General features: G+C 38.5%; 2 protein-coding genes across 2 annotated transcripts; one reads left to right on the plus strand and one right to left on the minus strand.

Annotated features, from left to right (window-relative positions):
* Positions 1-444: 444 nt before the first annotated feature.
* Positions 445-6,945, minus strand: LOC306819497 (tetratricopeptide repeat protein 39B-like). Its single transcript, XM_079336896.1, has 18 exons — positions 6,833-6,945; positions 6,173-6,204; positions 5,559-5,663; positions 5,264-5,395; positions 5,058-5,134; positions 4,483-4,612; positions 4,282-4,387; positions 4,101-4,166; positions 3,880-3,988; positions 3,654-3,721; positions 3,501-3,560; positions 3,264-3,425; positions 3,081-3,172; positions 2,880-3,000; positions 2,690-2,801; positions 2,494-2,611; positions 1,912-2,028; positions 445-1,718 (listed from the first exon to the last, which is right to left on the minus strand). The coding sequence occupies exons 1-18, from the start codon at positions 6,854-6,856 to the stop codon at positions 1,604-1,606; spliced, it is 1,746 nt and encodes a 581-aa protein (XP_079193022.1). The 5' UTR covers positions 6,857-6,945; the 3' UTR covers positions 445-1,603.
* Positions 6,946-9,013: 2,068 nt separating this feature from the next.
* On the plus strand, positions 9,014-14,459 carry snapc3 (small nuclear RNA activating complex, polypeptide 3). The gene is made up of 9 exons (XM_079337696.1): positions 9,014-9,303; positions 10,141-10,224; positions 10,324-10,402; positions 10,494-10,598; positions 10,681-10,830; positions 10,968-11,050; positions 12,578-12,736; positions 13,930-14,037; positions 14,125-14,459. Exons 1-9 carry the CDS (start codon positions 9,071-9,073, stop codon positions 14,270-14,272), a joined length of 1,149 nt encoding a protein of 382 aa, XP_079193822.1. The 5' UTR covers positions 9,014-9,070; the 3' UTR covers positions 14,273-14,459.
* The last annotated feature ends 73 nt before the right edge of the window (positions 14,460-14,532 follow it).

Consider the following 14,532-nt stretch of genomic DNA (forward strand, 5'->3'; position numbering starts at 1 on the left):
TTGTATCTGAACTAACATGTCTTGTTGATTTGGTTCAAAGGTTTTCCAAGAAGACAGATGTTATTGTTCAGAAGAAGTCTCCCGCAGCCATGCTACTGAAGAAACCCTTTGATTCTGAATGGGACTTCATACAGGTCAGTCGGCTCTCTTTTATTGGTATTATCTTAATAGGCATTGCTTTTGAGTATATATTGTTTATTTCTGATTGATTATGAATATCTTGTTTTTTGTTGTTTGACAGAGTGACCCTGGAATAATGCTGCAGAGAGGAACAGTGACAAGCACAACAGTCATCTCCCCTCTCCATACACCCAGACTCTAGCAGTTCACAGGAGCTAAGAACTAAAACAAGCACTTATGCAGACGGGCCAATAGTGTGCTTCTGTGCAAACTAACAGCTTAAAGTCCGATCAAACACAAGCACTGACAGGCAATGTACAGAGACTGAGCCCTTTATTTTCCTGTAGATAATTAAATATATATTCATCAATAACATTTACAGCTGATCTTTAGAGTTCAAAACAGCATCAAAACCATCCTTAATATCATGAAAGTATATTTAGGAACAGTATCCATGATTGCAAGGTATTCAAATGAGGAGTTTTAACTCATTGAGAGTAATTTCTTGTTGAATTTGTTTAAGTGAGAGCAAGTGCCTGAATATCTGCAGGTTATGCTATGGCTTAGATAAATTCAGTTTTATTCACAACAGGTCCAAAGGGTGGGAGAATAGACTCTCTTAAGCAGAGACATGTCGTTATGATTGTCCTGTACCCATGTGTCATGAGCAAAAGATGCAGCTCTGAGAGCCGATGCTTTGTAGAGAATCAGAAGAGCCAACTCATCAAGCTCTGCTCATGGCAGAACTTTGTTTTGATTGGCCAGCATGGCAGCATGTGAGTGAGAGAGCAGATGATTGATTCAAGAGTTCTGGTTCTGTTCTGTGGATTTGTGTTTGTGCAATTCAAAATGTTGATTGAAATCTTAAACACAAGTAAGAATTTTTTGTTTTGTTGCAGAATAAATGCACAGGATGAGGCAATCAAAGGGTTTCTCAGAAAAACATTAAACGCAAAAGGGTTTTCAACACACAAGCCATTCATTTTTGCAAAGTTAAGCTAAAAAATGAGGCTACATACATTGTTTAACTGTGCCAGCATACATTGTTAAATACAAGAGTTTATATTTTTCAATGGCATTTGTAACAAACTTTAAAACTAGTTTAACCTCATGAATATCTCAAAGCAGAACACTTTATAAGGAGCTTCAAAGAGCATGAAGCTAAAAACAAAAGCTGCGATAAATAAGTGGAAAATACCCAAATATCTTAAAGTTATTTATCCACACAGACATTACACTTTTCTTTCTCCAGATGCACTATAAGATTAATTTTATACACACCAACATACAGATCAAATACATACTGGGGAGAAATTCAGAGCTCTGCTCTGAAAGAACTACAAAGTTACATTTGGATGTATTCACCATTATCAAGGGACTGACAACAAGATGCCAATCTGGATGATTTCAAGTCCAGCAACAGGATTCAAGGAAGCAAACAGGGTTGCTCAATTTTGTGTCAACCGTCCGACCAGGGGGTTGTTTAAGCCGGAGTACGTGACGGAGGAAGTTTGGCTGCGTAGGAGCCCATGGTGTTGAGTGCTGCATGGATGCGGAAGTGTAGCCTTGACTCCATGTTGTAGTCTTTGTAATTTGTCCTACAAATAAAACATTGATTAAACCTTTGTTTTAATACTCAAGCACTCATGTTACAGGAACTAACAAGACCCTTACAACCAATAAAGAAACGCCATCATAAGACTCGATGCCTTTTCTGTGGTGGGACTGCTTTTCATCAAGGCAATTCTGGAAGAGTTGCTATAAAAGATTTTTTGGGCTGAAAGTACTTACATTGCGTTCTCTATCACGCTAATGGCTGTTGGGATGTCACCCTTCTGCTTGTGCAACAAGCCCAACTCATACATGGTAAAAGGCACCAGGTAGTTGTCATGCTTGATATCATTTTCTCTGCAAAAATAAGTGCAAGACAAGGTCAAATGTAAAACTTGAATGACATTTTAGTTTGAAAACATCCCATTTAAGTGAGAGGAATACCAGTACTTTACGTAAAACAGACAACAATAATAACTAAATAACTGTCAATATATTTTTTTGAGTCATTCAATTAAAAAAAGTCTATTGTAAGAGATTTCTGAGAGTGTAGTTTTTCACAACAACTAAATTGTTATGTAGATCGATGTTAATGATTCGCTCACTCACTCTCAAGGACTCCCTGATTTTTTGATGATGACACATCTCGCTGCTTTAGTATAGACTACAGGTAGTTAGCTTCAACTGAACCTTTTTATATAAACAGGACTTTTAAATAACTGGTAGAATACTATGAAACTGCACCATTGTCAAGTCGCTTTCTGATGCCATATGACTGCTAAAGTTATGTCTAGTGTTGCAGTGGTGTAAAGACGAGCATACCTGGAAATGACATGATTGAAGCAGAGCTCAGCCTGGACCAGACGCCCAAGCTGTCTCAAGCACAGGCCCTTCAGCAGCTGAACAACACACTGGTCATCCAGGTGATACTCAGATGGGTCTATAAAGGAAAGAAAAGTTTTCAGTGGTTGCACAACAAATACAGTCAGTGCTTTCGTTATTCTTCCATTTCACTCACTTGGATTGTCTCTGAGCTCCTCCTCTGCTTTCTCCAAGGTTTTCAAGATGCTTTCTGTCAGCTCAGGTCTTTTTCCGACGACAGTGAAACCATTCCAGACATACATCATTTCCTGCAGAAAACAGTGTTGTGTTAGAAACAGGTACTGGATTGACAGCAGTAATGAGGCAATATAAAGTTGTTTTCTCACAAGGGCAGGGACGACCAGTTTCACAGGGCAAGAAGAAGAGTATCTCTGGGCTTTCTTTGCTGCAAACTTCTCTGTTGGAATCGACTTACCAGCAATCCTCAGTCTGAGACTATCCACCTGCCTACAAAACAACATGCAACCCGGTTATTGTAGGACGACATCCAAATGTAGTGCATGAATAATGGTTCTATTTTTACCCACCTGAATAAACTCTCCACATTTTCTCCGAGCTTCTTCACCTCTTCTTCAGGTAACATGCTCAAGATAGAAGCTTTCTGGAAGACGTAAACAGCCTGCAAATTTTTTTTTAAAAAATCAGCTCCTCATTCGAGGTGAAAAAGTACTGCAAGGGCAAAGAGTAGAAAATGTGCTGTTGTTAATTACCTGTGACCACTTGCTTTCTTTGCAGAGCAGGTCAGCATATTGATACGCTTCCTTCCAATTTTGTTCAAAGGAGTAGGCCCACATCAGCTCCCAGTAACATAAGTGGTGAATCTGACGCCACTCTTCCTGTGCTGCAATGCATGCCAGGAACTTTTCCTGGGCCTGCAGAGAATCCCAGATGTGTCAAACAAACCCTACATGGAGCCGAGATGGCTTTTTGACATTGGCATTACTTACAAATGTGAAGTTCCCCTTGAGCAAAGCGATTCTTGCAGTGTAGAAAAGAATGAGTGCGCCCTGTGGACAAGGTACAAATGAATGCATTCAATATGCTGACATTTTAAAAAAATGACATCTGCAGCAAGTGTTTTTCTTTTTCAAACTGCTCACATTTGGAAACTTTTGAGTGTAGGGCGCCAGCAGAGCTTCAGCCTCAGTAAGGTTTCCTTCACCAGTACCTGATGGAGGAGCATGAGAGAGAAGAATATGAATTTATTGACCACATACAATCTCACACACATACAAGCAAAAGATGGATTTTATTTCAAAATTAAAGAAAAAAAATGAGGAGATTGAATGCCTATAAAAAAATGATGCAGTGGTCCCACTGTCTCACCTAGAATGACTGTAATGTAAAGGTGATACATCAGCAGAGTCAGGGCGCTGAGGATGGAGCGCAGGCTGTGGCTGCCTGCTCCCTGTCTTAGCTCTGACAAACCTACTTCCTGTAACATAATGATGAATGTCATTTCATAGTAAAACACATCCACTATAAAATGACTTTGAATATACTGACAGAGAATTTGAAATACATGGGTGCTATGTGACAGCACCTACCCTGTCCCCTGAAAAGCCCAAAAACTCCATCAATCGAAGGACTCTGGATGGGAGCAGAGACAGCATCTGAGGACAAGACGGGATTAAAAACCATTGTGTTTAATTATAATACAATTTAACATTAAAAGATTTGATATGCATCGATAAATAGGGGTCTTAAGGATGACTGAAATGCTTTTACCAGATTAAAAGATCCAATGCCCATGCTGATGCCGCCCCTGAAGTGAACATGTGTGTTTTTCTGTTTTTCCATTTCTTTTGTGACACTTGCCATATTCTGGCAATCCCTGAAAGGAGAATATACAAATAACTTGAGAATATACCGACATTTTTAATGTTTTGTTTTTATAGCCTATACACAAAAACTCTCTTCAGCACTTACTTGAAAATCTGATAACTATTTCGAATTCTCATCCCTCCTTTGATGAAGCCGATGATGCTCTCATCCAGGAACGTGAGGGCAGCTTTCTGCAGCAGAACTTCAGCATAGCACAGCTCTGCATGCATCTCTTCTGTTTACAGGAAAGAAGCAAAACATTCAGAATGACACTCTCTTTCGTGGGCTACAGTAATCGGCACTTTGTCTTGGTGCCAACGGGAGAAACAGTCACACATCGTAACATTTGTAGGAAAAGATACAAAAAAATCATCTGACATTTCACAGGACATATTTTTGGAATATTAATTTGTGTTTGAATAGAACCACACAGAAGACTTTTATGCTCAGCTCTAACAGTTACCTCACTGGTATTTGTAATGCAACACATAATCAATGATATTTATCTAGATTTAAGTCCATTCTGGTTATTTCTGTCTAAATGGGTACATTGTTGTGTAAACGTCCATCCAAAGCAATTTAATTTCCCTCAATGTTCTTATTTTTATATCATGTGATGTGATCAAGTAATTACTTTCACTCATTTGCATCCTGTGGAGATAGAAGAACTCTACACTCACCCTCTGTGAGGTTGTCAGCTGGTTGTCTGTACCACAGACTGGCCAGAGTCTCCACTATTCCAGTTTTCTTCCTAAAACTTATTTAAGGACCACAAAGTATGTGGTTACAATTTATATAGTGATATAAATATGGTGTTAGTATATGGATACATTTGGAGCCAAATACTCTTCTGGTGTTATAAAACTTTCCACATGTTACATCATACTTCTGGCATGTCTGCAGGGCTTCTCTCAGTGACGTCATGGCAGCATCCATGTCCTTTGGTTCAAAGGTCATGCCTGCCTGCATCACCAAGATGCTGCTGTAGCCCATTGCGTGGTACATGCTTTGAGCCTTCCTGAAGGGGACAAATCCAAAACAATATGTTTATTCCGAGCATGCAATTGAAGACAAAAATACAGTAATAAAACACTGATAGAGGCAAATAAAAGCACAATTAGAAGCTGTGCCTTGCAATGCAGAGTGAGAATGACAAATGAGTGAAATTGTCAATGACTTACCAGGGTTTTAAGAGGGCCAAAGCATCAGAAAACCGATTATCCAGAAAAAGTTCAAGGGCAGCAGAGCATTCCTTCAATGACGTCTCTAAATCCATTTTAGGTGATCTGCAGAAGAGATTGCAAGTTGCTAGGCTTCTACTCACCAACATATACAAAATCACAAACACAAATCTATCATCAGATCATGCACAAGAACCTTGGAACAGAGAAGGAAACTTCAGGCTTTCATTTTATTTTAGAACTGTAATACTGGGTTGAACAAAATAAACCCCTTAAAACCTCTTATTATGCAGACCTAGTATTATTTTTGTCAGGACTTAATATTTTAAAGTTGAATGTGTGAATCTGGGTTTTTTATTTGTGTGTTTTCAGTTTACTGCCTTCACTGACTAGAGAAGAGAGAACATCAGTAAGATATATCTACTGACCTCTAGTGTGTGTTTAGTGCATTACAAACAGAAGTCTCGGTTTGCAAAATAAGAGGTTTTAAGTCTCATTTGTTTAAAAAATGATAAGGAGGATATAGAAGTGAGACTCTCAGTTTTACTTACAGAAGACTGCTTATATAAATAAATACTTGAAAAATATAAAATACTTTCAATTTTGTCACTCACATTACATCTTCAGCACGACGTTTTAGGTCAACCTGACAGGAAAGGAGGGGAAAACCATGTTACTAAAAGTCCCAACGCACCTTTTGGATTTCAATGCAATTTATTTTATTTTATTATTATCATTTATTTTCTTTGCTATTGACCAGTAGTGATGTCTGAAGAGAAAACAACAAGTTGGACTTATTTAAGTTCTGAAATAGAGAGAGAAACAGGTCGTCCAGTTAAAAAGTTACTTTATTTGAGGTTTCCAGTGTCCTACTCGCTCATAGGTTAGACTTATATTGTCTTGTAAAACCTTAAAACATCGCAAATTGCACGCAACTAGCCTATAAAAAAAAACCCTAAATAAAGTTACCTATGAATGAGAAAGCAATAAGCCTGCAAAAAAAGCCAATAAAATCACAGAGTCTAAAACATATCCAATTAACACAACCCATTTGCTTTCATGTAAATATCAGGTGATGCCGAATAATCTGTTACTACTGCAGAATTATTTCACCTTCTTATCTTGACTGAACATCAGTATATATCAATGTCAACACTGCATATAAAGATGAAAGAGATGATTAAAAAACGTTAATTTGATGAAACAAAAGTTGCAGAACTCCTTCTAGTCCCTGAACACCTGCCGAGGAGTGGAGGAAAAATACTTACAGATACTAGGGAGTTGCCTTTCGTCTCCATTCGTTCTTGGATGAGATACCACAATAAGCTGAATAAGAGAATTTAGGGTTATCTTCTCAAAAAATCTTACTAGTCCCTGTTGAGTTGACTTCTCTCGACACAACGGTAGTTTCACCTCCCGCGATATTTATGAGGTATGTTTTCGGGAGGGGCCGTGATGTGCAGGACCAGCCCACTGATTTGTCTCCTCATGCAACGGGACATCATTCATGCATACGCCTGGATATGTGAAAAATAGGCTACTCTTCCCCCTCCTGCACTTTGAGAGAGAACATGTGATTTTAGACAAACTTCCCTTTTCAAATTATTCTTAAAAATGTGGCGCATCAAACCAGTGGAACAAATTAGAAAGAGCACAAAGCTAATTTACTGATGTTAAACTTAGAGGTGCATAAATAAGAGTTTTATTTTTCTGAAAATGTCTTTTTCTTTTTAGAAAGCCTAGAGGATCATTTAATAAAGTTGAAAATAAAATACAGCTTCAAGTCTTCATTAAGAGACATTGCTTGGCATTTCAATTCTGTTGGGTTTGTCAGAGTTAGATATACCATGTTTTAACCTTTTCACTATTATATGTAGTTTATAGCTTGGCTTATAAAGCATGTACTTTAAGATGCAAACAATCAAGTCTTAATACTCTGATGCTCTGTAAATGTTGATCCTCTTTCATACATCTCTGAAATCTGTCTGTGCTCTTTACCTGTTGACAATGAAAACTCTGAAGACAATCAGTTTTAATAAGCAAATACTTAAAGCTTTTGTGGACAAAATTATTTCTTTCTTATAAAATCCTAAATCTCTATTTTTTTCTTCTCCTCATCAGTCATTTCAGTATTTCTTTTACAATGTTTTTATCATTGATTCTTCGTGAAATTAATAAAATAATCAATTTGAAAATACTCCTAAGTGTTAGGGTGAAACATGATTTTGAAATGAATTGCAAGTTTGCTAAAGCATACAGCTGCACACATTTAGAAATGTATGTTTTGAAATCCCTTCTTCTCCCTAAAAGAAAGTGACAAATTAATTTGAATTGGTAAGAGCAGGTGAAAGTGTGTTATTTTATTTCAATAAATACTTGCTTAGGGTGTGTGAGTTTATGAGGAGTATGTTTCTCACAGAACTTTATCACATTTAGATTTGGAAAATGAACTGCATTTCAGGAAATGTACAAGCCCCGACCAGTGTGGTCTTGTCAAATCGGACTGATAAAGTTCAGGGTTGATTATAAACAGTAGATGGTGTGTTGAGTCATTTTCAAACCATGACATTCTGATTTTTACAAATTCGGTATGAAATGTCAGTATCAGAATCAGCTTTGATGTCATCCAGTAGTTGTTGTTTTTTTTTAAAATAGATACACGTTCACATGTATAACAGAATGTGTACAACAAATAATTGTTCAACTCGTCTTTAACAGAGAGGTTTTTTATTTAACTGATCATTTCTGGTCTTTTTTCTCTCAAAGAAAACAGCCTGCCTCGATTCAATTTTTTAAATTAAAAAAACATTATAAGATTCATAATTCAATGATTCAATAATACATTCTGAGATATTATAATATCTCAGAAAGGATCTGAAAATGCCAAGGATAGTATTAAATAAGTGTGCACTCTATGAAGTCAGATCTTCCAGTTTTATGATCTTTATAACATTATTCTGTTGTGTTATTTTCATATTATAATTACTCATTTTATTCTTTGTTTATTCTAACTCACATTTTTTGATGATATGTGAACATGGCTGACCAGTCTTGTAGTAATTTCCCTCATTTATTCACTTAGAAAAGATTGCTGAACTGTTGGCCAAACGTATGTGTCTTTAGTTATCTGCATTTAGCCCGATCACCTGTTGTTGTATATGGGTTCATTTCTGCCCTGCAATGACGAAAGTAAAGCTGAATAATTGTATTTTTAAAATGTTTTTCGTCCAAAGTAATTTAATTATTGAAGGGATAACAATCTAATAATGTTTTTTCGCAAAATGTTCCTTTTTTTTTTTTTTTTACCTTTTCAAACATATGAATATGATTGCTTGCTCCACTTTTTATAGTAGAGAAGAGAATTTGTGTCGAGGTGGGAGAAGAAATGGCCTAAAATAATCCAATAATTCCGTTTTTCCTCTCTGCTTCCTCATCCCAACATGAACCATGGCCGCTAGTCTGAAAAACTACATTACCCACAATTCCACACGTTTTAGGAAGTTACGGGAAACATGGCGGCGTCCAAGCTCTCGTCAGAGCCAAACACTAACATCCCAGATTATGAATACGCAGATGTGAATACCAAACCGTTTCATATCGACTCTTTCAGAAACGAGTGGCTGCAGAGACTGAAGCCGAGCGACGTCTCCTTCCAGGAGGAGGACGAAGACACGTTCGACGTCAACTTTGCCAGAGAGATGCGGATCGACGCGGAGACTATGGCTGAAGTCAAATCTGTCTGCAGGTATCAACCATAGACACACCGACGGAGACTCAACGTTAAGTCCAGCAAAACAATGCAAAATAATTATAGCGGGAAAACAAACCCTTACATTTTCCTCATGAAAATGAACTTAACGTTTCTCTGTCACTGATATAATATACACTGAGTCCATGACAGTGTGACAAAAGTGTGTTTGACAAGCATACGGAGAGCTGGAGGTGTCGAGAGTCCTTGCTATATTAGTACACATCACGATATGCTCAGTATGACCATTTGAAGGTTTTACGTCCTCTATCTATCTATCTATCTATCTATCTATCTATCTATCACATGCTTTATGTTCTCCAGGATGAAGTCACAAAGTGCAACTCTAAATTCTTTCTTACTTTACTCTTGTTGCATTTTGAATTGCCAACACATCACTTAAAGAGCTCAGGGAAACATGGATCACATCAATAATGATGTATCTGTAAAATAGAAGGTGCTCTGCACGTGACGAGGCTTACATGATGTTGAGTACGAAGCATTATAGAAAACACTTTTTCTTTAAGAGACCTAAAGACAAAACAGCTTAAAGAGAACTGAACCATTAGAGTACAGAAAAACAAGGTGAAGACAGCGTACACAGGTAGATGCTGTGTCTTTGGCAGGAAAGAAAACACATTTCAGTGTTAGGATGACTCAAAAAGACACTTCACATTGTAGAGACTAGACGTTTAATCTTAACGTTGAGACTAACACAGCTTTTATATGTCTCGTATTGTGTTGCTATAATTCATTGTATATGCCACCTAATCTTCACATGAACAGCCTGAACTTGAGCCTTCCTGACAAACCTTTTCTACTTCCTGTTTCTAGCCTTGATTCGCTGCGTTGCTACCCTGAGGATCAGCAGCCCGATGACACGATTGTACCTGAAGATGCGACGCTGAACACGCTAATGTACGAGGCTTTTCTTCACACATTTCCTCTTCTATTTGCAGCAACAGTGTGAAAACATGCAGAGTTCAGTGAGCTGTGTGTTTTTTTTTTTTTTAACAGACAAAGAAAAAAGAGGCACGATTACAAAGCTATTCTGAAAAAAAACAAGAACAGACACGACCTCTACGCTGATGAACTGGTCGGTCTATTAAAGTACTGTTAAAATACCAGACATATGTGATCATTCAGGTTTCTCATTGTCGAGCTTTGTTTGTCTTTGTGATTTCCAGGAACGTATTACTGTCGGAAGAAAACCAAAAGAAGTGACTGACATGATCGCTGAAGGAGAAATCATTCTAACCATCAATGTCTACTACCCGGCTGTTATTGAGAAAGTGTGTCGTCATCTTCCTCAGGGTGCCTCCAGATCTACCATAGCTCTTATTCTGACATTTCTTTCTTTATAATCCTCCTCAGTTCAGGTCGGTGCGACCTCATATGACTGTGCTGATGATTGGCTCCCACAGCCTGGCAGACCTCAAGGATGCCATCTGCTGTGTCAGCGACTTGGAAGTGTGCGGAGAGTTCAGTAACACGCCGGACATGGTTCCAGATTTCATCAGCAAAGTGAGCTAGCATACACTTGACTTGCCATTACAAACAAACCCCCCCCCCCCCCCCCCCCCTTTTTTTTTTTTGTAACGTCTGTTTCCATATGTTGTTGTACCCGAGAGGTGACATTTGGTCATGGTTTCCGTTTTCAGGATCACTTCAAGTCGGCTTTCTTTTTCTTTGAAGGCGTCTTCTATAACGACATGCGATTCCCAGAGTGTCAGGACATCAGCAGGTGAGTCTTCTCCTCTGATTGGTTAAAACAATCCTCTCTTTGTAACTAGCTGCAGAGCTAAACCTCCCTTCCAGATTATTTGGCCACTAATTTGAGTTCAACATTTGAAGAAATTCAACGATTCACCCTTTTTTTTTTTCTGATTTACCCCAAGTGAAACAATTGATACCACTGATGTGTTTCTGTTTATTTTAATTTAAATTAAAGCTACATTTGTCATGTATCCTACACTGCATCCTCAGTTTGAAAAGAATAACTGAGCTAATAATATATCCACTGAGAACAAGGTTTTCTTTCTCTTCTTTTAACTCTTCTATTTTGGGAGTATGTAAAAGTATGAAGCCTCAACCCATCAAGTGTGAAATCATAAACTAGTGTACACTTACACCGTTGTGCAGGCCGTGAATTTAATGTACACAGGCCTGACAACCGCAATCACACTTCACAGTCGTTAAGAGGTATGAACTCAGGGAGAGAATCAACGTTCTCCAGATGGAGCCAGTAACTAGTAGTTACACATAAACCAGAAAAACTAAAGCATCGCACTGACAAATTTCATCGAAGGGGTCGAGTGTTACGTGCAACTGAATTTGAATTTCAGTGCTCATATATGTGCCTGAACATGCACAAGACACCTGGAAAACACATTAAAGAGCATAGAATACCAGAAAAAAGCATGACACGGGAGATTATTTGGAGATTATATCTTTTAAAACGTGACTATGTCAAGTTAAACGGAGCTGCTGCTGGCCCCTTTCATTTCCCCGTAAAAACTCAAATTCTTAGATAACTTTGTCACTCATTTAGGAAACCAGAAGCATGAACACGTTTCCATGAATATTGAGATAATATTCTCGATAGCTCAGAATAAAGGGATTCTCAGTTGTATTAATTCCCAAAGGATCCTCTCAGTGTCTGTGCTACATGGGATCTGCTTAAAAAAAAAGCTGACGCCATTTTTCAATCAGCATCTGGTTAAAAGGCAAAAGGATAAAACCTGAAGTTACCTCACTAACCCGAAATCCCACTCTTTATACTTCATAATTGGTATGAAAATAATAAATGATTCTTTAAATACACTTTTTGACACCAAACCTTATCTAATCATCGTGAACAAAGACATCTTGGTTCGAGAGGACTTTAATTGACTCCTTGTGATTCCTGATCAGGATCAGGATACCGTTCACAGAATAACCAAAAATGGTGGTTTGCAGTATTTGAAGAACATTTTCACTTGACCCTTCATACTTTGAAAACCTTCTTCTGAGAAAGTGTTACTGTGAAGATTATGTGACATAAAAACAATAAACAGCTCTGAGTTTCATCACCCTCCTTCTGTAACGGTGATGATTCAGTGTGTCGAGAGGAAAAAGAACGATGTTGTTCTTACGATTAGAACCGGGGATGTAACCAGTTACTGGAAATGAGTTTGATATTAAAAAGAGAAAAGAAAAAAAAAAAGTCACTTCCACAAACATCTCTTTGAACTAATACTCTCATGATGCTCTGACTGTGTTTACGATACAGGACTACCATTGAATGGGCAAAGGCTCGCAACTTCCCGCCTTACAGTCAGGCCAAGATGGAGGACACAAGATTTGTCGATCTGAAAGTTAAAGTGGGCTTCCCGTACCTGTACTGTCATCAGGGAGACTGCGAACATCTCATCATCATCACGGATGTCAGGTAGCTGCTGTTATTGATAAGCAGCTTTCACCCAGCTACTTCTCTCACAACACAAATCTGACTGGATGCTGTAAAGAGTTTGCATGTTACTGTAAAGCTCTATTCACACAGACACTGCAAAGAGCAGAATCTGTTCTCCGACTCTAAACTGGCCGTGTAAAATGTCCGCGTGAGGTCGAGGCGAGCCGATGTGTGTGAACGCAGCAGGTAATAGGGGCGGCAGTAGCTCAGTCTGTAGGGACTTGGGTTGGGAACCGGAGGGTCGCCGGCTCAAGTCCCGGCACGGACCAAGTCTGGTAGCTGGAGAGGTGCCAGTCCATTTCCTGAGCACTGCCGAGGTGCCCCTGAGCAAGGCACCGAACCCCAAAAACTGCTCTGGAGCGCTCGCTGTGGGCAGCCCCCTCACTCTGAGACCTCTCCATTAATGCATGTCACTAGAACCCTGTTTGTGCATGAGTTTGTATCTCGGCCTATGTGTGTGTTAGACAGAGTGTAAAACCGAATTTCCCCTCGTGGGATGAAGTATAAATTATTATTATTATTATAGAGAGCGAGTGGGCGGGGCGTTGACTTACTCTGAATTCTACTCTTTACAGTTCTTCTCTGCTTCCTGTGGCTGGGCAGCTGTGGCTCAGTTGGTAGAGTCGTCCAGTAGCTATTATAAATCATAAAGAATATTTTAGAAGCTTTCAAAATTCACAATCGTACAACAAAGCAAGACGTCTCTGTTTAAGCCCGCCATTTCAGTGTGGACCACAAAGTCTCTTACATACACAACAGAAGATTCTTCGATGTTTATTGTTCCTAGAGTGTTAAGCCAAGTCATTCTTATTCTCGTCGTCCACCGTGATAAGCTCTACTTCTTCATATTTAGTGGTGAGATTTATCTCAAGATGTGAAATGCTCTGCACTTTCTAAATGGTTGAATTAGTACTACAAGATTTGAAATAAAGCTCCTCATTGTCAGACAGGCTTTGAGCGCTCTCACAAGACTTGAGTTGCTCGGTTTAACTGCAGCAGGAAATGCGTAATAGTAGATCCGTTTATGAGCTGACTTATTGTTAACGGACTGTAACCGCTCATGAAAGCCTCTCTTAATATCTCAAATGTGAGACAAATCTGTGTTCTGGTCACCGCAGACTCCTCAGAAAACACTCCTGTATTCTGTCGTTCTCTCTCTCCACTTTTTACAGACTGGCTCATAAGAGCGACTGCCTGGACAGGAAGCTGTATCCACTTCTCACACATAAGCACAGACTCATTACGCAGAAGTGCGCAGTTTGCCACCTCTTTATTGGAAGGTGTGTAAAATGGTTTTTTTTTTTAACAGCTTTGGTTCTTTAAAACTCTGAATTGATGTTTAAATATTCTGATTCTTTTTTTTTCAGGTGGTTTACTACTAATGACCAGTTTGCTCCGTGTAACCCTTGCCTCTACTGTGATAAGTGCTTCCGGATGCTGCATTACGATGATCAAGGCAACAAGCTGGGAGATTTCCTGGCCTATTCCTATGTGGACCCTGGCGCGTTTAACTAATGCTGGTCTTTGGGGAAGTGCACAAAATCATTGATTTAATACTGTATAATACAGTGAAATGTTTCAGATTTCAGAAAGAAATGTTATGACATTTGGGAAGTCTGTATTTTCTTTTACAAAGAGAAGTGTTTTAGGAAAAATAAATTGATGAAAAGGCTGTTTTTTGTTTTTTTTGTTTAAAATAAAGTTGATACTGTCATTTATCCTGGCTTTGAATTTCTTTATGTAAACTCTTATTGTTAAAGATGGAAATAAAAGCT

This window comes from Symphodus melops, assembly GCF_947650265.1.
Source record: "Symphodus melops genome assembly, chromosome: 2".
NCBI classification, from domain to species: domain Eukaryota; kingdom Metazoa; phylum Chordata; class Actinopteri; order Labriformes; family Labridae; genus Symphodus; species Symphodus melops.

Coding starts and splice junctions, on each gene's coding strand:
- LOC306819497 (XM_079336896.1), bottom strand. CDS start 6,856: ATGGAGACGAAAGGCAACTCCCTA. Junction 6,205..6,832: donor AGACGAAAGGCAACTCCCTA/GTATCTGTAAGT, acceptor CTTTCCTGTCAG/GTTGACCTAAAACGTCGTGC. Junction 3,722..3,879: donor TTACATTACAGTCATTCTAG/GTGAGACAGTGG, acceptor CTCCTCCATCAG/GTACTGGTGAAGGAAACCTT.
- snapc3 (XM_079337696.1), top strand. CDS start 9,071: ATGGCGGCGTCCAAGCTCTCGTCAGAGCCAAACACTAACATCCCAGAT. Junction 10,225..10,323: donor GCGACGCTGAACACGCTAAT/GTACGAGGCTTT, acceptor TTTTTTTAACAG/ACAAAGAAAAAAGAGGCACG. Junction 10,831..10,967: donor TTCCAGATTTCATCAGCAAA/GTGAGCTAGCAT, acceptor TTCCGTTTTCAG/GATCACTTCAAGTCGGCTTT.